The sequence below is a fragment of the Monodelphis domestica genome, chromosome 5 (assembly GCF_027887165.1).
Source record: "Monodelphis domestica isolate mMonDom1 chromosome 5, mMonDom1.pri, whole genome shotgun sequence".
Taxonomy (NCBI): Eukaryota; Metazoa; Chordata; class Mammalia; order Didelphimorphia; family Didelphidae; genus Monodelphis; species Monodelphis domestica.
In genome coordinates, this window is record NC_077231.1 from 2,078,994 (window position 1) to 2,102,593 (window position 23,600).

Here is a 23,600-nt window from a genome sequence, read left to right on the forward strand (position 1 = left end):
GACGCTGTTCTCACTTTGACTTTGCTGTTATGCCTATTTGGTTTTGCGAGATGGCTGTGGAGGTGCTGTTGAGACACATGCCTGTAATATATTCTGCTGGTAACTGGTCACGGTCACCAAAACCCCCTGTGGGGTGGGGGAATGGGGTGCTCTGAATTGGTCTAGGTCTAGTGCAAGGGGTATTGATCTGTATTTTCTGTGAATGGCAGCCATGAGCCTTTTTGGGCAGATGTGTCCTAGATCTATAAATCTCGCCCTAGGTTCTCTGCTGAGTGAGTTCAAGTCCTGAATCTCCAACTGCCTCCTGGATATTCCCAACATTCCAAAAGCAGAGCCCTCTGTCTTCCCCCTCAAGCCTGTCCCTCATCCAAACTGCCCTATTTTTGCTGAGAGAACCACCTTTATTCTAATCCCTTAGCTCAGGTTATCCCTGACCCTTACTCTCTCCATCACTTCCCCCTCAAAGGCCTCATTGTCTAAATCAATAGCGAGTATTTAGCCCGGCAATGAAGGCCATCCACAACCCAGTTCCAATCCCTTGCTCCGTGGCTCCTGCATCACGGTACTCCGTGTCCATTTTATGCTCCAGGCCAATGGAACCACCAGTTATTGTCCTACAGTTTCATCCTGTGTTCTCCTGCTTTGACTTTATTCTGTGTTGCCTTCCTCACCTCCCCTACTAATAAAGCAACACAGCTTTCCTTTTTCAAAACAGGCCAGGCAACCCCTCCCTGATTCCTCCAGTAGGGGAGGTTCTTTTGCATATGCGGTGTCAATTTCTAAGTCTGGGCTCTGGATTAGAGGGGCTCCCCACCCCCGTCAATTGCTTTTTACATGGTCTTTGTCCTTAGGAATTCCAAGGACTGTTTTCCTCTTTTTGGCTTGTTTCACTCTACATGTATTTTTAAAGAAAGACAAAAACAAAAGCCTCACCGACACAAGTTTGTCCCGAAAATTAAAACTTGAATCTTGCCATCAGGTCTGATAGCATGATCTTCTATGTAAGGTTTTGAATTAAAGTTCTTTCTAGATGCCTTTTGTCGTGTGAATGTGGTTAAACTACTGAAACAATCCATACTAACACCCTTTCAGAAGATACATAAAGTGGGGAGGAAAAAACTTGGAAAAAGGAACACAGCTTGGCAGCACGATTCCATTCTCAATCCTCTGTCTGCTCTGTGGAGTTTTGTCCTTATCGTTTCAGAATCTTCCTTTTCCTGCTTCCCAAATCACACAGAGCAAGCAAACCCGTCCTATTTAAGATATATGCCTCATAACGCTCCGCAACCGTAGGCTCCACACCTATTCCTTCATTCATTCCACAAACATCAAGTGTTGACAGAAAATACACCTTAATGAAAGACATAAAAATTCACATTAACCTGAGGATAATCAAAGTTCTGCTTCTCCTGTTTCCTTGAAGTAGCCACTAGTTAGTATCTAAATTGCTAATCAAGCACAGCAGTTATAAATAAATCTCTGATCAGTGGGTCCTTCTGCCTCTCATTCCACTCAAAGCATTGAACTTAGATTTTTCTACCAAGAAGAATGTTTTCCTTTTAACAAAATTTGGTTAGTAGTTGAGGGAGACAATGATTCTCTTCCTACCTAAGGTGACATCCATCACCCACGGTGTGGGGAAGGGTTGAGAGTTTGATGGACCATCTATTAGCTATTTGCCAACTGGAGATATCTTGCGATGTTAAACAGAAGAGCTGAATAACAAGCTCCCAAGATTGTATAGAGGGATCAGGGCCAAAGGAGATCTTTTGATCATTGAGAGAATCATTTGACAGTTAATAAATTAATTTAAAATTAAGAGAGACAGTCTCTCAAGAATTTCAATTGTTTTTACACCAGATATAAGTGTTTGCTCCCACCTTAAATATTTCAGGTCACTCAGACTTCTCTCTGAAGCAACTAGATAGAATACTGGGCCTAAAGAGAGGAAGACCTAAATTCAACCTGGTCTCAGATATTCACTAGCTGTATCACCCTGGGCAAGTCACTTAATCTCTGTCTGCTTCAGTTTCCTCAGTTACAAAATGGAAATAATAACAGCACCTCTTCCCAGTCTTGTGAGAATCAAGTGCCTGGCACATAGTAGGTGTTTAGTAAATGAGTGTTCTTTTTCATCTTATCCTTTGTGCCAAATAATTTTTTAACTTGTATTATAGTTATTTGGGCATCATGATTCAAATTCTACTATACATTCCAAAAGGCTTGCAATTGTTTTTAAAAGGTTTTTTTTTTTTTTTAATCTGGGTATTCCTAAAGCTTGGCACATAACACATATTAAATCAAATGGTATTCACCATAAAGAATAGAACTGATTACAGAAAATATTGGCATAATGTCTTAATTCCTAACTTAAAACAAAACTAGTTAAACTGAGAAATAGCTAGTTTCCAAACTGAAACCATAAGACCTAGAAAGACATAATTGGTAGAGAAGAGCAGAAAATATTTACTAAAAGCTGACTTCAGGATCAATTTGCCAGCCATCCAAAAACAAATAAATAAGTAAACATAAATTATTTACTGTCCCTTTGTTTTCAATTTTTTTTTATTATCTAAGCAGCTCCTGATATTATTTGAGATCTCTCCCTCTAAATTTCTCTACCTTAAGAAGATAAGCTTCTTTCTTTTCTTCCAAAAACGATGGTAAAAAATCACAAAAGAATGTGTATCACAGTGGACTCTGAAATTCCCCTTTTTGTTTCTTTAAAACATCCCCTTCTCTCAGATCTGGTCTTTATCCTGTGCTGTGATACATACTGCATCAGTCAACATTTAATTTGGACAAGGTTCCCTGAATGTCACCTAAAAAGCTCAAGCTACGGAAGCTTGAAAAGCAGAAACATGTCAGGGCAGCTTGGCTGGCTCGCCAATCAGGCAAATGGCTAAATGTGCATTATTTGAATCCCTTATCTCCTTTCAGCCTGAGAAATGCCAGCTCACATGTCAACAGGTTCTGGAACAGAATGTTCTCATACTGATTGTAAATGACAGATTCGAGAGACAGACTTACCCAAGTTGGGAATCACTGAAAACAGCTCTCTCGGCTAGTAAATTCCCGCCGCCTCCTGTCGCTGCCTGGCCAATCGTCATATGAGTTTGTTTCCCACTGGTTCCTGCACTGACATCTCTCAGAGCATGAGAGCTTTGGAAAGAATTCTGATGCCAGGAAGAACGAAGAGACTGCTTGTTCTGGTGGCCTTGCTGTAGAGACATCACCATTGGTCTGACTTGTCTTGAAGAGAGCCCTGAAGTCAGATAGTTTTCTTTCTCCAAGAGGTTCCCCATACTTCGACTGGTCCCCGGCCTGGGGTATGTGAGAACTGCTGGACTGGCCGGGAAGCTATCAAAAACTGTGTCACTGACTGATCCGTACTGATACTGCCTACGGTGAGCATCGGAATATTGCCTGCCCGTGGTACCATGACGGTGGAATTCGACGATTTCTGAGCGAGCGTATCTTGGTGGGATGAGGATGGTGGATCTCTGGCTCTCACGAGACCTCAAGCTGTGTCCTGCCTGGGTTTTCTGGATGTAATGGTGGTCACTATGTGCATAATGAACTCTCTCAGGACTACTTGAAGGTGAAATCTCCAGTCTCCTCAGGGGCTGCCTTTGGGACCTCTCTTCCACTGACTTTTGTGAACTATATTGTGTTGCCTCTCTTTTCAAGTAATTCTCATAAGCAGATGTTGAGCCTGCCTGAACAGAAGAGACACAACATTTTTTTAAAGGCGTGTATCTACTTTTTAAAAACCCAACATCAGATCTACTCCAGGGATTGTGAAGCAAGCAACAAATAAGGAAAAGACCAAGAAGAGCCACATCAAAAAGAGAGATGAGTGCCTTCCTAGGCAAAGACTAGCCAACAGACTCCCCCCCCCCATTGAACAGGATGTACTATTTGCAGCTTCCCGTTTCTCCCGCTGCTCACACAAAGTTAATTTCCCCATAATTCAACTAGGAACTGGTTGTGCCTAGGAAAGCAGAACAGAAGAAAAAAATCTAAGTCCCCCACTGAAAATCTGTTAAATAGAGTTTTCTTCTATAAATTCCTCACCTTTAACATGTTATATGTTTGGGTAACAGGAGAACGCCCCAGAGAGAGATGATTTTCAACTAAGTTCAGGTTGTAGACATACTCTGGAACACTGCTGGTTCGAGGCAGACTTCCTACAGACAAAAACAAAGGAATTCAGACCGTTACCAGATGAATACTGTCAGCTCTATAAGAGCCCCCAGGACGGGCAGGAGGGATGTAAAAAAGCTTGGACTAGAGAACCTTGAGGCTGGTTCTCTAATAGCTCAGGAGATCCAGAATATCTCGAGGGGGATTAGGAAACCCTCGGAACAAATTAACTCACTGTAATTAGAAAAATGAGGGAGAGCAGTTTTAGGTTGAAAAGGTAAATTCCAATGATCACACTAATAACTTAAGGTTTGTAAAACAATTTCCATACACTATCTCACTTGCTTCTCCCAACACTTTGGTGTAAGCCTGAGTTATAGTTATTCCCACTCCATAGAAAAAGAAACTGAGGCTTACTTTATTTACTTTACTATCACAGGGTTACTCTGCTAGTAAGTTTCAGAGGCAGAATTCAAGCCTGGGGCTTCCTGAGCCCAAGTGCAGAACAAATATCTCATGATGACATGCCCAGTAATGTTAGGGCGAGGCACCCTCCATGAGAATAAGATGCGTTGGTTTATTTTCATTTTTACTTAATTTTTTCAATTAGCAAACACTTATTCCTGTTCCTCACATGTACCCTCCCCCACCATTCCAAACAGTAAAAGAAGAAACTCTCATAATTTATATGCAGTCAAATAAAAGAAAAAAAAAAGATCCTGCATTGGCCTTTTCCAAAAATATCCGTCTAGTTCTGCTTCTGGAGGCCACCTGAATCAGGAAGCAGAAAGCACGCTTCCTCGTCCGACTCCCAGAGTTAGGCTGGGAAATGCTCTTATTGGACTTCTGACATCTTTCAAAGTGTTTAGCGTTACGGCGTTTTGGCAGTCTTTGCTTTATGTTTTTAAAAACCTAATTGTCAATTATCAATTTCTAAAGGTACACGTAAACGTATAAATACATGAAATGGATACATCAAGTTTTTGCCAGCTTCGCTCACTTCCTAGCAGTTCATACAGCTCTTCCCAGGTTTCTCTAAAGCCATCCCAATGACAAGTTCTTACCATGAAACCATATCCCACTGAGTCATTCAGTCAATAAACATTTATTAAGCACCAACTATGCGATAAGCACTGTGCTAAGTGTGGGGCTCTTGGAGACCTCCCAGTCTACTAGGGAGGTCACATCAAACAGAAATTAGCTCAAACCAAACTTGTTCCTGTAAGAAGTATTTTAGCCGGGGCTTGAAGGAATCCCAGGAGCTTCAACGAATGGGCACGTCCTTATTTCCAATTCTTTTTCATGACAAAAACGCAGTTATAAACATTTTTGTATCTACGTTCTCTTTCCTCTTTCTTTGATCTCTTTGGGCTATTGACCTAGAAGTGTTACTGCTAGGTCAAACAGCATGCCAATTTAGGGGCTCTGAAGGCATAACGCAAAGTTGTTTTCTAAACTGGCTGGACCAATTCATACCTCCATCTAGAAGGCATCCGTGTCTCTGTTTTCCCCTAGTGCTTTCAAAGGGTCGCCGCTGCTAATCTTCTGGGTGGGAGGCTGGAAACTCAGGGTTGATTTGATTTTCACATTTCGGATTATCAATGATTTGGAACATTGTTTGCTCTCACCGTTGTTTTATCATTAGGGAGGGACCCTTGTGTTAAAATTTCAATCAGCTTCTCATATATCTTGAAGCTTTATCAGGGAAAAAAAAAACTTGCTACAAAGATTTTTCCCATCAATCATTTCCACTTTTGTTTTAGCTAGATTACTTTTATTTGTGCAAAAGTTTTTCAGTTTGATATAATCAAAAAGGCAAATACTGTTTCATGTTCATTAGCATCTGCTTCTGAATTCATCAGGTTCAACTTTTTCTTTTTAATCATTTATGACATGCAATTTCCTCTACTTATTATTCTCTAATATGGGCATTTTGCCTTTTTATAGTCATCCATTTTATGTTTTATTTTATTGGCATCTAGTTGGGCAAAATGTTTTCTAATAACATATTTTATTTCTTCATGGGTATGATTTCTAAACCAATGGCCAAATGCTCTCTCAAAAAGACCTAGAAAACGAGCTCCTTGTTTTATTTATTAATTATGTTTCTTTTTTCGTTTGATTTTGTTCATCTATTCACTGGTTTCTGGGATTTCTCCTTTGGCGTTTAATTGGTTCTTTACAGTTTTTTGGTTTTCTGGATCTTTCAGTCGCACACTCAGTGCACTGATCTGGTTGATGACCATGTTCAAGAGCTATTCGTTTTCTCCTAAGGAATGCTTTGGCTGTTGTGGTACCTCTTTAATGAAATTCCCTGCTGTTTCTGTGACTTGTTTTTCACCCATGCGAATATACTTTGCCATCGGTTACTGATGGGTCCTGTCAGTCCATGAGCATTATTAAGTGCCGGGTATATGAAAAGAGACAAGAAGCAGTCCTTGCTTGCAGGGGGAAGTAACATGCAAACAAATCTGTGCCAATCACATCTACACAGGACGGCAAAGAGGAAAGAAATCGGAGGGGGACAGTGCCAGCGTGAAAGGGCTCGCGAAGTATGGAAGGCGGGGTTGTAGCTGGCACGTGAAGGAAGGAAGCCAGGAGGTAAGCCAGGAAGGAGAGCATTCCAGGCATAGTGACAGCCACAGAAATACCCCGAGGCAAGAGATGAAGGCTCCTAGTCCTAGGGCAGGGTGGAGGCTCGGGTCCCTGAGCTGAGCACACATGGGAGGGAGGGAGCTGTAGGAAGGATGCGGCTAAGGGAAGAAAGAGTTTTTCCTGTGGCAAAATCTGGTCTCTCTCAGCAGCCCGGAAGCCCTCTGAGGGCAGGAGCTTTTCTCCTCTCTTCCCTCTCAGCCCCTTTAGCAACACAGCGCTCTGGTAGATGGCGAATATAGCGAAACAGTCTTCTCCATAAACAAACATCAGTCTAGTTAGAAGAGCTCAGTGTGTAAGCAACTTTGGGGAACAAAATTAGAAGTGAGACGCATTTACCCCAGTGGTGAGCTACAGCCAGTGAATGCTTTTATGGCCACATGTTCTATGTTAGGCATACTTAGTAAAAACAAGAATGGAATGGGAATTTCTGCGAAGTTAGGAAGTAAAAACCCCTTAGTTCCTATGAGATCAGATTCAATCAGAAACTATAGTGACAGGGGCAGCTGGGTGGCTCAGTGGCTAGAGAGCCAGGCCTAGAGACAGGAGGTCCCAGGTTCAAATCTGGCCTCAGATACTTTCCTGCTCTGTGCCTCTGGGCAAGTCACTTAATCCCCATTGCTTAGCCCTTACTGTTTTTAATTTGTTTTCTTTATATTCTTTTATATTTATATTGTTTTAAAAACCACCACTGACTAAATAAACGATAGTGACTTTCCATAAAGTCACTACGTAAACGTAGCTGAGGGTTTACCAGCTAAGACAGGAAGTCTCTCACTATGTCCAGACAGATAGCCAGCAGTACGTATAACCTGCAAGACTGTGTCCAGAATCACGAAGCGAGCGCAAGGCTTCCTAGAAAAAGCCGCAGAGTAGTCGGCAAATCCCAGGTCGCAGCCCTCAGCCTGGGCCACGGTCCAGGCCTACAAGTTCCCTAACACTGTTCTCAGACACGAGAAAGTGCCTTAAAAATCCAGCACTGAACCTGAAAGACCTGGGTGGAAAGAGCCCCTCAGCAGGAGCCCAGGAGAATGAGGGCAGGCAGAACAGAGCTGAATACCTCACTCAGAAACCGGGATTCCGAGACTAACGCTGGAGAGATGAGGAAATAAAAAATAAAGCCAAACCCCAACCAGGACCAAAATGGCGGCAAATCCCATTCCATAAAAGCTGCAAGCAAAGATTCAAAGAAAAAAATGGACTCTCCCCAATGAAGACCGGGAAGAAATGAAGCTCTTGAGAAAGGAATGGAAGGAGAAAAGAATGGCTGAGCAGAAGAAGTGATATGCCTCGCCCAAGACACAGAGTCCTTTAAAACTTGAGTATCTCAGACAAGAATCAACAACCTGAGGATGGCAAAAAAGGTTAGAGAAAAGTCCAAAGACTGAAAAAAATAGAAGAGAATGTGTGCGGGCCACCGAGAGAAGTTGGTATCATTTGAAGCCCTGAGGACCATAATTTAAAAAACAACAACCCCCACCACCACACCTCACCAGTATATTTTAAGAAATCCTCAATGAAAACTGTCACAACCAGAAGGCAAAGAAATGACAGAAAGGATTCAACGATTCTCTGGAAAGGAAAATGCAGAGGTCCCGCGGCGAAGATCAGGATCCCAGAAGTCCCAGCAGCTCCACCATCTCTCCTTTCCTTCTTCTCTAGGCTTTCAAACTCTCTGGATTTTTTCTCCCATATCACAGAAGCCTCCTCATCTTGGAAATTCATTTCGTCTTTGGATTTCTCACACTGGAAGTACTCTGCAACCCTGAAAGCCCCTTCCTCTGATTGGCTGCTTCCACCCAGAACCTCCCATTACCAAAATTCCCAGGCCAGCCTTGTTGTCTTCATCACTTCTGAGTTCCACTGCTGGTTCTTGGGCTTTCTCTGAGATGCTCCCCCAATCCCCAACAGGGTAGCTTCTCCTCTTGTCCCTTCCTGCAGTTTTCCTCTCTGCTTTTCGGCTTGTTCTGTGCTCGTTTTCTCCATCAGAGGGGAAGCTTTTTTTCTCTTAATATTGTTTTGCTAACATTTAGGACAGGACCTGGCACCTAGTGAGTGAAAAATGCGTAACGATGCTTAATGCGAAACTACAAATAAGAGACCTTGGAATCAAATCTTCCCAAAGGCAAAAGAGCTAAGCATAGGACCAAGAAGAACTCTCCCCCCCCACCCCCAAAAAAAGCAAGCATAGTCCACAGGAGAAAGGTGAGCATTAATGGATCCTAGACTGTCAAGGAATTCTGGTAAAGAGGCAAATATGAATCCAGAGAAACCGAGAAAGTATATTTATTTGAGCTACTGCAAGGAGCTACAGGATGATTCGAAAAGAGAGAAGATAATTAGCAGCATGGAACAAGGAGCACAACATCTTACCTCCCTTCCCTGCAAAACGCAATGGAAACCTCCTCAAATGAGGCCAAAGCTTCCTGCAAAAACTAAGGAACGGAGGGGCCCAACCAGACTCCTTTCTGATACTGTCTTGCTACAGAAACCAGAGAGTCAAAACAGATTTTAAAATGTCAAATAAGATTGTAGCCGGGGGTGAAATTGGACACTTTCACCAGCTCAGTTTTCTCCAAGAATGCCGGTCGGATTCACTATTGGGAAAACCATAGTGGACCACATGAACAAGCATGTTCTTACTGTTAAAAATAGTCGATTCTCATCCGGGGTGAGAAGAAGAGGGTCTTCCCTTCCTAGAATGAGCAGTCTGGATCTAACAACAAAGGTCAGCAACCCAATCTCAAGTGGAGATTCAATTGGAGAACTTTCCAGGAACACCAGAGATCGCCGTTACCACTCCGTGTAGCGCTAGAAATCCTAGCTGTAACAACAGGGAAAAGAAATGGAAGGAATAAGCCGAGGCCAAGAGGAAAACACCAATCTGCTTTCTGCAGGGCGTGGCGAAAGGTCCCCAGAGGGTGGGCGAAGAAGTCGCTGAAACAACTGACAACTTCAGCCAGGCTGCAGCATCAGCATTTCTGTACCTCACCAACAAAACCCATTGGAATGACGTAGAGAGGTTCCATTTAGAATCATTTCAGAGAATCTCAGATTCTTCAGACAAGACCCACGTGGGAATTATAGGAACCCAATTACAAGTCTTTTTACACAGATAAGCCAGATCAAAGTAACTGCAGAAATAGTCATTGCTTACGGTGAGGCCAACCGGATATAATGAAAATGTCACGCCTATGTAAATAGTCCGCGTCCTATCAATCAAACCACCAAAAGATTGCTTCACAGAACGAGATCCACTTTGTAAAATTCAGCTGGAGGGAAAGGTCTCCAATTTCAAAGGAAATCGTGAGAAAGGAGGGGGCCGAGAAGAACCTGACCACAAAGTAGTGACCAACAGAATGTTCTACTGCTTAAGAAATAGAGAGGCTGTAGGGAAACACATCAAGCACACAAATACAGAAGCAGTCATATCTGATAATCCAATGTTTGCTCACTTCTAAAATTCCAGTTAATGGAGCAGGAACTCATTACCCTCTCAGCAATGCAATGATCTTGGAAAAGCCTGAAAGCCTCTGATGGGGAATGTTCTCCACCTCCAGAGGCAGAACTGTTGGCGTCGGATGGATGCGGATCAAAGCAGACCAGCCTTCACATCAGGGTATTTACAGTTTTATTTTTAGGGTTTTACTTTTGGATGAGTTTGCTCTTACAACAATGGTCAATATGGAAGTGGGTTTTGCATGATAATAAAAAATAAAATTTAAAAATCAAAGAAGCAATCAAAGCGATCAAGTCACATCAAAATGCTTTAAGTCCCAATTAATTAAAGAAATGCAAGTTAAAGCAACTCTGAGATACTAACTCACATCTATTACATTGGCTAACATGACAGAAAAGGAAAATGGCAACTGCTAGAGGAGATGCACTGCTGATGGGGTTGTGAACTAGCCCAACCTTTCTAGAGAATAATTTGGAACTATGCCCAAAAGTCTATCAAATTGTGCATATCCTTTTCCACAGCACGATTAGGTCTGTATCTCAACAAGATCAAAGAAAAAGAAAAATGAACCTCTTGGTACAATATTTTTTATAGCAGCTCTTTTTGTGGTGGCAACGAATTGGAAATTGAGAGAATGTCCATCTATTGGGGGATGGCTGAAAAAGCTCTGCTGTAGGATTATAATGGAATATTATTGTGGTTTAACAATTGATGAAGAGGATGCTTTCAAAAAGTCTGGGAGACTTATATGAACTGATACAAAGTGAAGTGAGCAGAACCAGGAAAACATTGTATGCAAAGGATGATTGACTGTGAAAAACTTAGCTATTCTCACCAAGCAATGATCCAAGACAGGACTCATGATGAAAAATGCTATCTCCCTTACCAAAAATCAAGCCATTCTCCAATTGATAAATGGGCAAGGGACATGAACAGGCAGTTCTCAGCCAAAGAAATCAAAACTATTAATAAGCACATGAAAAAAGTGCTCTAAATCTCTGATAATCAGAGAGATGCAAATCAAAACAACTCTGAGGTATCACTCCACACCTAGCAGATTGGCTAACATGACAGCAGAGGAAAGTAACAAATTCTGGAGGGGACGTGGCAAAGTCAGACATTAATGCATTGTTGGTGGAGTTGTGACTTGATCCAACCATTCTGGAGGGCAATTTGGAGCTATGCCCAAAGGGCACTAAAAGACTGTCTGCCCTTTGATCCAGCCATAGCACTGCTGGGTTTGTACCCCAAAGAGATCATAAGGAAAAAGACTTGTACAAGAATATTCATAGCTGCACTCTTTGTGGTGGCCAAAAATTGGAAAATAAGGGGATGCCCTTCGATTGGGGAATGGCTGAACACATTGTAGTATCTGTTGGTGATGGAATACTATTGTGCTCTGTAAAAAATAGACTCGAATACAGGACTACAATCCCCACAAGCCTTTGCTCCACTTCCCCAAAATGCTTTGTAATCTCACGGGAATTCGGAGGTGGACCAAGATCGAGGAAGGATTTAAGCTGGTGGCAAAGGTTTTTGGGTCTCTTTTTGGACTTCCGTTTCGGAGCAGACGCGTCTCTTCCATGATGTGAGGTTATTTTGTCTAGGCCTCTGGCCTAGGCACATGTTTCTTACTTGTATATTCTTTAATCCTTAATCTTTAATAAACCTTGCAGAGAGAAACTAATTTCTACCTGCCTCAGTCTCCCCATATTCCTAAATTTTAACTGTTACAGCTCAAAGGAATGATAAAGTGGAGGAATTCCATGGAGACTGGAACAACCTCCAGGAAGTGATGCAGAGTGAGAGGAGCAGAACCAGGAAAACATTGTACACAGAGACTGATACACTGTGGCACAATTGAATGTAATGAACTTCTCCATTAGTGGCAATGCAGTGATCATGAACAATCTGCAAGGATCTAAAAAACACTATCCGCAAGCAGAGGATAAACTGTGGGAGTAAAAACACCGAGGAAAAACAACTGCTTGACTACAGGGGTGGAGGGGATTATGACTGAGGAGAGACTAAATGAACACTCTAGTGCAAATACCAACAACAGGGAAATGGGTTTGAATCAAGAACACATGTGATACCCAGTGGAATAGCACATTGGCTATGGGAAGGGTGGTGGGAGGAGGGGGGGAGGAAAAGAAAATGATCTTTGTTTCCAATGAATAATGTTTGAAAATGACCAAATAAAATAATGTCTAAAAGGAAAAAAAAAAGAAAAATGCTATCTCCCTCCAGAAAGAGAACTGATACACACCAAGTATAGACTGAAGCATCCTTCCTTCATTTTCTTTATGGCTTTCTTCTTTGGGGCATATGTATGTTTTCTTTTGCAACATGGCTAATACGGAAATATATTTTGCATGATTTCACATCTATGATCGATATCATATTGATTATATGCCTTCTCAAGGGGTAGGGGCTGGAATTTTCATACTCAAAAAATGTTTAATGAAGCTTACTCATTTCTGCAGGTAACTGGGAAACATCTAATGGAACAAATTAAATTTTATTTTAAAAAGAAAAAAAAAGATAAAAAATCTTCAGTCCTAACCAAAATGTGATGGATTTTCTTGGTGTAAAAACAACAACAGCTCTGAAGCCTGGTGGGACACTGCAGAAAAAGCTAAATACGTTTGCTCCGGAGCTCCAGGTTTATTTTGTGACTCTCACACGCTTACCATGTCAGCCAGTCTAGTAGTCTGTATGTGCTGGGTTCTATGTAACCACTGATGAGTCATATAAATATTTCGGATGTACAGTTGCGATTCGGGATAGTAATATTGTAAAGGGTTTCAAAAGGGGGCTGGGGGGAGAGTTCTCTCTGCAAGCACTATAGAAGTGTGGGGGTGTTATCATTATCCCTATGCACACTGACTACTGGGTTTGAAGGCAGTTACAACCAATTGCATTAATTATTTTACACCTAAGTTTGGGAATAAAGTAAGCCAGATGCATGTTTTAAATGAGCCTTGAGGAGGTTAAAGAGCATTTCAAGAATTTAACGCGGGAGCAGGATCCGATTCTGAGTAATAAAACCCTCGGGACAAAGCCCGTTTTGTGGCCCTTGCCGGTTGCCACGCCTGGAATCAGTAAAGGAGAACGCTCAAGAGCGGAACGTGCTCAGCTCTCTCCCCATATAAGCAGTATTTCCGGGCCACTTCCCAGGGTTGCTGATCTGAGGAAAGGCGTACTTGACGCTCTTGGCCAGTGTGAAGATGGCACAAAGGGCCACGTCCCACTGGATGACACAATCAGAATGCAATGAAGATCCTGAGCAGGGCAGGCCTGAGTCAAGGTGGACCGAATGAAATGGAATAAGAAGATAAAGTGTTACGCAGTGTCCAAAACTCAGCTCCACGCGGTGGCACAAAGCTCTGTCAAACGATCACTACAGGCGGGTCGGGGCAGAGAAAGGAAGGGAGGGAATCTGAAGTGTAAAATGTCAGAAAACAATTTCAAGATTTGCTTCTACGAGTCACTTAAAACAAATTAAATGCACTTCCCAAGGACAAGACAGGGGAAGCGTGTCTGGACGGCCCCTCATCTGAAAAGGATTCCAGGATGTCAGAGAGCAGAATGGCAAGAGCCAAGGACGCGAACGTGACTTTAGGCTTCCTTCAGAGAAGCATCACGTCCACAAGAAATGAGGTGACAATGTGGGGTACCATATTCTGTCCTGGGGGCCAGTCACGGTGTCCATCAGGGAATAGGACGGCGAAAGGTCTCAAGTTTGTACCCCAAGAGGACTGGCTAGTGGCACTGGGAACGATCAGCCTGCAGAAGGAGGCTGGGGGACTAACTACTTCAAGGGGAAGCATCAGCCTGGTCCACTGGTCCCCAGAAGGCAGAACAGGAGCAGAGTCTAATGATGAGAACACAAGAGGGGGAGGGGTGTCTCTGGGTGCAGGGGGTTCTCCAGGACTGAAGCGTTTCAAGCTCGGGCCACACCATCCCTTGTGAGGTGGACCATGTTGTGCAGAAACTCTCTCTCAATACCCCCCGAACCCTTCAACTGGGAGACCCCGTGCTCGAATGGCATCGCCAAGTAAGACTCCTGAGATGAGGGGATCTGGAGGACGTTCTTCCGAGGGATGACAACAGATGGGAAACGTTCTTGGAGCCTGGGAAAAGGATCACGATGTGGTCAGGGGAGAATAGGGTGACTCAGCCATAAAGAAGAGCCAGGGGCTCCGGGGAGAACAAAGCTCCGAAGGCCACCCAACTGAAAGGGAGCTGAGGAGGAAGGGAAATGGCTTCATCACTAAGGAGGAGGGGAGACCTCTGGGCCATCCCAGCAGATAAACATAAACTGTCAAATAAAAATCAATGTTGTCAGAATTTCTCTGACATGGATCCGGTCACCCAGAGAGGCGGGAAGTAATACGCAGGTCGGTCTGGGACCGGATAAGCACATCCGTCCTGACACAGGTAGTCAAAGGATGTGAGCGTTTCCGTGAAAAGGCGTCCCAAAGCTTTCAGGATCAGAGAATACAAATGAAAATGACTCTCAAGTTCCACCCCCGCATGGGTTGACAAAAGAGAACACGGTGCGGTGGCTGGAAATAATGGCGGACCCCAGGCACAGCAGCACGGATGGAGCTCTCTCTGTGGCCCCGGGACACAAGGAGCACTCCCTCCGGACTGGTTACTTGGCGGGATTGGCCTGACCATTCTGCACAGCAATTCAGCGCTCTCCTGTCACCGGACCGGGCAATGCCACTACGGGGCAGCCTTCCAATCGGCCAAAGGCAGAGGGAAGCCCCCGAGGAGCCCAGAAGGCGTGCAAGCAGCATTCTGTGCCTCGGCAAAGAACTGGAAGCAAAGGAGCCCGGCGGATTGAGTTGGTCACCCAGCTGACAAATCCGTGCTCAGGGGAAAACTCGTCTGAACTGAGGCGCAGTGAAGGGGCAGAGAGCAAACAATTTCTACGGTGACCTCAATAACACAACTTTGCAAGACTTCAGAACCCATGAATATGGGGCTGGATTTCTCAGGCTCAGGGCCCACTTTACACCGGAAAGCAGGGCGCTGAGCCCTTCTGGCCCTGCCCGCTCACGGTGGGGGCCACAGTGCCGCCACAATGGCGGCAGGGCGCCATTCTGGGGGGCCCATCCACCTCAATGAGTCACCAACAATTCTGGGGGGCCCATCCACCTCGGTGAGTCACCGACGATTCTGGGGGGCCCATCCACCTCGGTGAGTCACCTACGATTCTGGGGGGCCCATCCACCTCGGTGAGTCACCGACGATTCTGGGGGGCCCATCCACCTCGGTGAGTCACCGACGATTCTGGGGGGCCCATCCACCTCGGTGAGTCACCGACGATGCTGGGGGGCCCATCCACCTCGGTGAGTCACCGACGATGCTGGGGGTCCCATCCACCTCGATGAGTCACCGACGATTCTGGGGGGCTCATCCACCTCGGTGAGTCACCGACGATTCTGGGGGGCCCATCCACCTCGGTGAGTCACCGACAATTCTGGGGGGCTCATCCACCTCGGTGAGTCACCGACGATTCTGGGGGGCCCATCCACCTCGATGAGTCACCGACGATTCTGGGGACCCCATCCACCTCGATGAGTCACCGATGATTCTGGGGGGCCCATCCACCTCGGTGAGTCACCGACGCCAAAAGGGGCCCGAGTTCTGGAGCAGATGCCCATCAGATTCCCTGACCCTGCTCTCCTGCTCTCCCTTCAGCCGCTTATCTGGGGAATGTCAACAAGGGGAGATTGCCCAAACATTCTCATGGCCTTCAACAGAGCCTCCAGGCAGAGCTTTTCTCCCCGGAATTCCACAGGCCGATAAGGAATTCTTCCCAGACCAGGGAGGAAAGCTCCCGGGAATGCGGCGTTTGGGGGCACTTTCTCCCCCCAATACCTCTTGGAGACAGGCAGGACAAGCCTCATTCTGGCCATTTTATGGATCCGAGAACGGAGTCTCGGGGAGCTGAAGCGTCTCAGAGCCGGGTCGGCCGGACAGAAACGTGTGGCCCAAGTTTGAGGAGGCCTCCAGGAGCCGACGGATGAGCTCCTGATGGGGGGCGTCCGCAGGCGGACCTCCAACGAGGCCCCGCTGGCACCAAAGACAGAAATCAGGAGCGGCCCCATCTCTGGGGCATCTTCGGGGCTCCCAGTCTAAGGGGGGCCGACAGATGAAGGACGGAGGCTGGAGGCAGAGGCGAGGTGAAGGGGGCGTCTCAGAGAAAACACTGGGGAGTCTCTTGTGGAGAGGGAGGCTTCGGCTGACACCCGAAGGAAGCCGGAGGAGAAGGGAGAGAGGCAGGCCGTGAATGAAAGCATCCGGTCTGTGAAAGGGGGCGAGGAACGAGAAGGGAAGGAAGAGGCCAGCAAGGGCCCACCCAGGCGCAGTGACCAAAGCGAGGCAGCTTTACTGGGGACATTCTGCCAAGAAGGGCCGTCAGGGAGATGGAAAACAGGTCGGGTCCACTGGGATTGCAGGCGGAACCGGACCCCCAGGACCCCAAACCAATGAAGTCTGGGGTGGGGTTCACACAGTTCTTTTGGGGGTTCAGCGGGACTAGGCAGTGGGGGAGGAACCTCTCCCAGCTGGCTACACACGGCTAGAACGTTCTCGCCCAAAGGCCTCCTCTGTCCTCTCTTGGGTGACTCGTCCCCCGCCCGGGGCTCCATTCCTCAAGGCTGCGCCGCCGCCTCTGAGAAGCCACCCCCGCTTTCTGTTCAGGGTAAAGAGAGGGGAGCTCCTGGGCTGGCGGGCGAATGAGCCGCAGGACTGGGGGGCTGGAACAGTGGCCAGGCGGGCAGGCGCCCCGCTCTGCTGCCCCGGGGAGCAGGAAGACACTCAGAGGCGATCTTGGGGTCCCAGCCCAGGGAAGAGGCTCCACACACGGCCCTGGGGGGCCACCTGGGCTGGGAAGGTGTGCCCACTTGGCAGCGGGGGGTGGTACGGGGACAGGGCGCCCTGGTGCTGTGGGCGCAGAGGCTCTGAAGGCTTCCCAGGCTTGTATTCCTTGGCAAAAGCTAGTCAAGGGGAGAGGCTACAAGGAAGCGGGACCCACAGGGGGCAGCAGAGAAATAGGCCAAAGCCTCAGGTTCAGCCCCTCGGCTAGCCCTCAGGGCGGGAGAGCAGAGCAGCAGGCTCCCAGGGTTGCTGCTACGAAACAGAGGCACACAGGCAGGCGTGCCGGAAGCCTCCTCTCCCCCTCCGAGACCAGGGAAAAGAGATGCCTGGGCAGACCCGTGGAGTCCCGCCTTTCCCCGCCACAAGCTTACTGACGCTGTCCTGGCAGAGGCTGCCCACGGCCTCAGGATTCATCCAGCCCAACGGACAAGGCAACGGAGACCCCGAACTTAAGGGGCTTCCTTAGCCAAGGTCCAGGAGAACGCTGGCGCTCTGGCCTCCGGGTCCTGCCCTGAGCGTGGACTTCCAGTGGAGGACCAGGAATCGAGCACGCCAGAAACCGAGCCCGGCTTGCCTTTGGCTTCCGTCATTTCCGACCATGGCGCATTTGCCCAGTTTCCTAGGAGAAGCTGCTCCTCCCCTCCTCCTCCTCCTCCTCCTCCTTCCACTCTTCCTACAGTCAGTCAGCTGCCAAGCTCAGCAGATTGGAGCTGCACGGCCGCTCCTCCCTAGTTCTGCCGTTGCTGCCATAGCAGGGCCCGTGTTGCCACCTTCCTGGCCTTTCACAGCAGCCTCCTCACTTGTTCTGCTTCTGCTCCTCCCTCCTTTGAACGACGGACGGACGGACGGACAGGTGGATGGACGGATGGACGGATGGGCGGATGGATGGATGGACGGGCGGATGGATGGATGGGCGGATGGACGGATGGACGGATGGGCGGATGGACGGACGGGTGGATGGGCGGATGGACGGACGGACGGACGGGTGGACAGACGGGTGGGTGGATGGATGGACGGATGGACGGACGGATGGGTGGATGGACGGATGGACGGATGGACAGATGGACGGATGGGCGGATGGACGGATGGGTGGGCGGATGGGCGGATGGACGGACGGACGGACGGGTGGACAGACGGGTGGGTGGATGGATGGACGGATGGACGGACGGATGGGTGGATGGACGGACGGACGGACGCGCTGGGTTTCCTGCCAGCTCTATGCATTTCTCCTCGGGCAGATGGGCCTTATGAAAACTCGAACCGTGCAGAATAAACAAAGCTTGGGTTCTGGCCTCCAAAGCTCTTCCCAGGCCAGGCAGCCTTTCTGTGGACTCTACACATCCTCGGCATCGTCACTTCTATGGTTCTGACCGTGCTCTTTCTCCAAGCCTTGTTCAAGTCCGCATGGCAAACCCTCCATCTGACTTCCTTGGGTGTCATTTATCCCCAGCAGGGGAGGCACTACGGAGGACTTGATCTGATCTAGAATGTTCCTTGCCCCCAGAGCAGGCCCTGGGAAATTCTTGAATCACGCAGTTCTAGCCCCCAAAGCCGGTTCGGTGGTCCCCAGCGACCGAGGGAAAGAAGAAGATGGCGAGAGCCTTAGACGAACCACATCGCCTCTCTGGGCTTCTCCCAGGAGAAAAGCGCTTGGCTGGCCCAGGAAGGCACTTCCCAGCCCAGATAATAGCTCGTAGTCGCTGCATCTGAACATTCTCTCTTAGAAAGACCGCGCGGCCTTAGGGCTTTGGACTCGGAGACCAGGCCTGGGAGCCTTGAAGAAGCAGCGATCCGTGAGCCGGAGAACCAAGATCTAAGATGGTACAGACACGCGGCACCAAATGGCCTGCTTTAAATCCCACTTTTGACGCCTCGTAGCGAGGTCACATTAGGCGGGCCATTTCACTTCTCTGGCTCTCAATTTCCCCATCTGTAAACTGGAGGGCCTGGAACAGACGGCCTCCAGGGTCCCTTCTAGCTCCAAGATCTGGGACCTGGACTCTACAGCGAGGCTTTTTCTGTCTCTCAAGATGTCAAGGTGGAGCATCGAGGGAGCACAATGACAAAAAGGCCAGGACCAGAGTTGGGAAGACCCGGGTTCAAATGTGGTCTCAGACATTTCCTGTGTGAGCCTGGACAAGTCACTTAACGCCAATGACCTCGCCCTTGTAGCTTCTATATTGGCATGAAGACAGAAGGTCGGGCGTCCATCTGGGAAAGCGGTAGGGCAATCGGTGAGTGCCCAGGAGGGTAGTGAGTGTGGAGAGCACTTCAACAACCCTCCTGTGTTATAAATAAAGAAAGCGGGGCTCTGAGAGGATAAGTAGGTGCCCGAGATCACATACCACTCAGCCAACAAGCCTCGAATAGAGAGCGGCAGACGCTATCCAGGGTTATGAAGCTATAAATACACTCAGAGTTCCTGCTCTCAGGTAGAGACACAGGATGGAGAAGAAACACACGTAGAGCCACGGAGAGAGGGCTGGAGAGGAGCCAGCGGAGGCAGGAAAGGCTTCTTGGAGGACGGAGGACCTGAGAGGAGCTTGGAAGGGCTTCCAAGAGCTAGAGGTTCGAGGGAGCATCTTGGGAATGAGAGACTGGCTGACCGGCTAAGCATGGCAGCTGAGAGGCAGGTGGTGGAGATAACAAATAAGCCAATGGTCGGGAGTGCCGTGTAAGAGCAGGAGTGCGCAACGAGCCTGGAAACGCAGGCTGGAGTCAGAAAGTAAAAGGCGGCTTCTTTTTTTTGCCCCTCACCTTCTCAGACGCAACGCTGTGCACTGGTTCTAAGGCAGAAGGGCGGTAAGGCTAGGTGATGGGGTCAAGGGACACCGCTGGGAAGTGTCTAACGGCCAGGTTGGAACCCAGGACCTCCCATCTGCAGACCTGCTTGCCCTATGTGAAGATGCCAAATCAGAAGAGTCTAGGTTCTATCTTAGGACAATAGGGAGCCACGGATGTTCCTGGAAGGGACCCAGTCAGATGGGTCTGAGATCTACAGATGTAAGCAGTGGCAGGAAGACAACCTGGCCTGGGAGAGCTTGGACTTAGGCAGACCAATCAGGAGGCTGCTCTAACATGCAGGTGAGAGGTGACAGGAGCCTGTTCTGGTGTGTGAGTGGAGAAAAATGAACGGCTATGAATAATATTGAGAAGATAAAATGGGCAAGAACTGGAAAGTGAAGGATGGCGGTGGGCAGCCACGAAACTGAGGTTCTGAACGTGGGTCACTGGAAGAACGACATCTGCTGAATCCCACAAAAGGAGAAGGCAAGGGGGGGGGGGTTACATGGAAAGATACCGTGTGTGGCTTTGGCCAATAGTCACGAACATTCCGATTGCAGCATTTGAAGGTCTGCCATGTGCTTTACATGTTATCTCACCGGATTCTGACTTGAACACAGGACATAGGTGCTCTCGTTCTCCCCGCTGATAGACGAGGAAGCTAGGGCGGATGGAAGTCCTGCGATTTGCCTAGATCACACAATAAGAACCTGGGGAAGGATTTCCTGACTCCAAGTCTAGTTCCTTATCCACTGGGACACCTCGCTGCCATTTGGGCTTTGATATGCTGGGGGGCTGTGGAGCCTGGAAGCACTTAATCGCCAATTATCAGGAGCGCGCTCTGTGCCAGGCAGTCTGCTACGCAAGTGCTGGAGATACAAAGGCAGCTGAAGATGCAGGGCTGGAGCTCTGGGAAGAGACGGGCGCAACCTGTTTAGACACACTGAGTGAATCTCCAGCAAGTGAGGCGGTCACTGAAAGACTGGACAGCCCGGCCAGGATGGGAGGAACAAAAGGATGCCGAAGAGCCCGTCCATCTCCAGAGCCACCCAGCAAAGATGGAGGAAGGCATAAGCCCGCAAAGTGACTGGGCAATACAAGCAGAAGGTGCCGTGGATCTTTTTGCCAGCCTAGGTGAGAATGGAGAGGCAGCGGGAGAGTGGGTCCAGCATGGAAACCCAGAGAAGAATTCATGCTACGAGAACACGGCGTCACAATGAAGCTTTTTGAGGCTTCAGGACTCGGATTAATCACCATTCCAGAGGACGGCCCCCACACGCAGAATAAGACCCACATTTCTGGAGAGGGCCAGTCGGGGAACTTGCTTTGCCTGGTTACCCATTTTATTACGGGAGTTTGGTTTCCTGGCTAGAGGAGAAATGGCTGATAATTTGAATTACAAATCTAACAGGGGAGAAGAAACCAGGGTCCTCTCGGAGTCCAAGGCAGCAAGGCTCACCCCGGGAGTTCAATGAGAGAGGTCTGGGGAGTCCTTTCCCTGACCTTAAAAGAAGAGGGAAAAGAAATTGCCCACAGGAGAAAGGGAGCACTGTGGGGAGGAGGAAGACCTCCAGTCTCACACCCCTTGGTAACTCCACCCCTAGGCCCAACCACTCCAGAGCCGATAACCTATCTAAGGCAGACCTTAATGATTAACACATCTCCACCCCCAACTTGCTCAGTGATCCTGGAATCCCTGGCGGCTCACTATTTAAACTTGCTCTCAGTTCTCCAGGGACCACTCCCTTTCGCCATCATTCCTGCCCTCCTACTTGGGGCCTTCAAGGTACATCCTGGTCCCCCCTCAAACACCTCATCCTCCCATTCCTCCAACTCCCTCGCTTCCCAAGAGTTGCTCCTCCAGACCTTCAACAGATACACTCCATCTCGTTGGTGGTGCCATTCCCCACACATCCTACTGTCAGTCCAGCTCTCCTCTGCCCGGCAGCCCCTCGCCTTGCTCTTTGTCCTTAGCAGGACGCCTCCCCACCCACCCAATTGGAGTGCTTTCCCACCTAGCACCCACTTCTAGGTCCCACTCTGCCCTCTCCTCCATGTTGAGCCCTTGGCTAAGCAATTCCACAGGGCATTCACTGGGTCTTCTCTCTGGTCCCTGGCCCCCTTATCTTATCACTAATCTGAACCTCGGCCTTGGGTTATTCTCACTATTTGCTTGGAAGTGACAAAAATTGGCTGTCCCTCCTGCCAAGAACTCTCTGCTGACTCATCTGCACTCTTGGTTTCCCTGGATTCCTTCTGCAATAAACCCCTCATGCCAGTGTCACCTCCCTGCGATGTCTCCTCCCCCCAGGGTTCTTTTCACCTTGTCTCCCCCAGGAGACCACGAATTCCTCCAAAGACTAGAGGAATTGTTTTCACCTCACACAGTCTGGCACATAGTAGGTCACAAACAAATGCCTCTTGGCTTGGCTTGAACTCAGCCCAGCATTCCTAGACCTCGACAAGTCTAATTGCCAAAAGCAAGAAAGGAGGTCAAGATTGGAGTAGAGTTCTAGGAAAATGTAAACCTGAGAGCTTTAGGGCACTGGGGATAATCATGAATGTACCTTAAAAAACTGACCCCATGTTCACACGCAAAACTCCATGACAAGAGAAAACGCAAGGGAAATCTCAGCGAGATCCGATTTTATGAACTGGTTGGATAGCTCTAACAGGAATGAAGGCTTTTGTACTTTGGGCTGTCAGCAAAGAAAAGAGAAAAAACAGACCACCGAGCTGAGTAGCCAATCAAGAAGCGAGAAAATCGAATCATGTCACAACTCCAGGCACCAAAATAGAAATTCTAAAAATCAAAGAAGAGACTAACAAAACTGAAAGCCTAAAACCCCACTGAGTTAAAGAAGTGTGCCAGGAATTGTTGGGGGCGAGGAGGGAGGAAAGGCAATAGAAGAGATAAAGCACTCCCTAGCAAGATTACACAATGGACCAAAAAGGAACAGTAAGTTAAGCAATCCATTTCCAAAACAGACCATGCAAGGTAATAACAAGAGTCACGAAAGGCATACATCTATTCCAATAAGTTTGAAAGCCTCTTTGAGAAAGTTCACTACTTGTCTCTGTTAAGAAACCCTAGAAAGCACAGGACGAAATGAAACTTTTTCTAATAGAATGAATCGCTCTACAGCCAAGAGCAACAATCATGACATATAATGGAGCCCGAGAGACTTCCCGTAGGATACGCGCTAACAGAAAGAATCCATTATCACCAATATTACTTTATTAAGATCTAGAAATGCTAGCTGGGTGGAAATAAATACAACGGGGAGAATAAGCCGAGCCAATAGGAAGAGCTTTTAAACTGAAGTGATGCATGTTTGGAAGAGGCCTGACAACAGCACCCTCACTAAAAATGGAAAAGGCTGGAAGGGTTAGACAATGGGACCGTGGCACCCTCTCCTCTCCTTCCCTTTACGCCTTTCTGGGACTCACCCTTCTAGCTGCTCTGGGGTTTCGCTCCCTTCAACTAGAACCCCCAAATGTTTCCTAGCTAAGCCTCCACTACGCTCAGGGGACACAGAGACCAAACCCACCCTCTCGGGCCCTTCCCTGGGGTCTCCCCTCCTCCGGGCCCTTGTGCCAGTGGTTCTTCCACATCTCCAGATTCTTTGCTGTAACTTTTTCTCATAAAAGGCTTGTACCA

At 47.8% G+C, this 23,600-nt stretch overlaps 1 protein-coding gene across 3 annotated transcripts in view; it reads right to left on the reverse strand.

Moving 5' to 3' along the window:
* PKP2 (plakophilin 2) overlaps positions 1 to 23,600 on the reverse strand; it is a 101,833-nt gene that overhangs the window by 65,351 nt on the left and 12,882 nt on the right. For all 3 annotated transcript variants that reach the window (XM_056797380.1, XM_001363606.4, XM_056797378.1), the window contains exons 2-3: positions 4,078 to 4,190; positions 3,031 to 3,719 (exon numbers count right to left, since the gene is read on the reverse strand). In XM_056797380.1, the coding sequence (XP_056653358.1) occupies positions 3,031 to 3,719; positions 4,078 to 4,086 (698 nt within the window). In that variant the 5' untranslated portion in view covers positions 4,087 to 4,190. The remainder of the gene's footprint in view (positions 1 to 3,030; positions 3,720 to 4,077; positions 4,191 to 23,600) is intronic.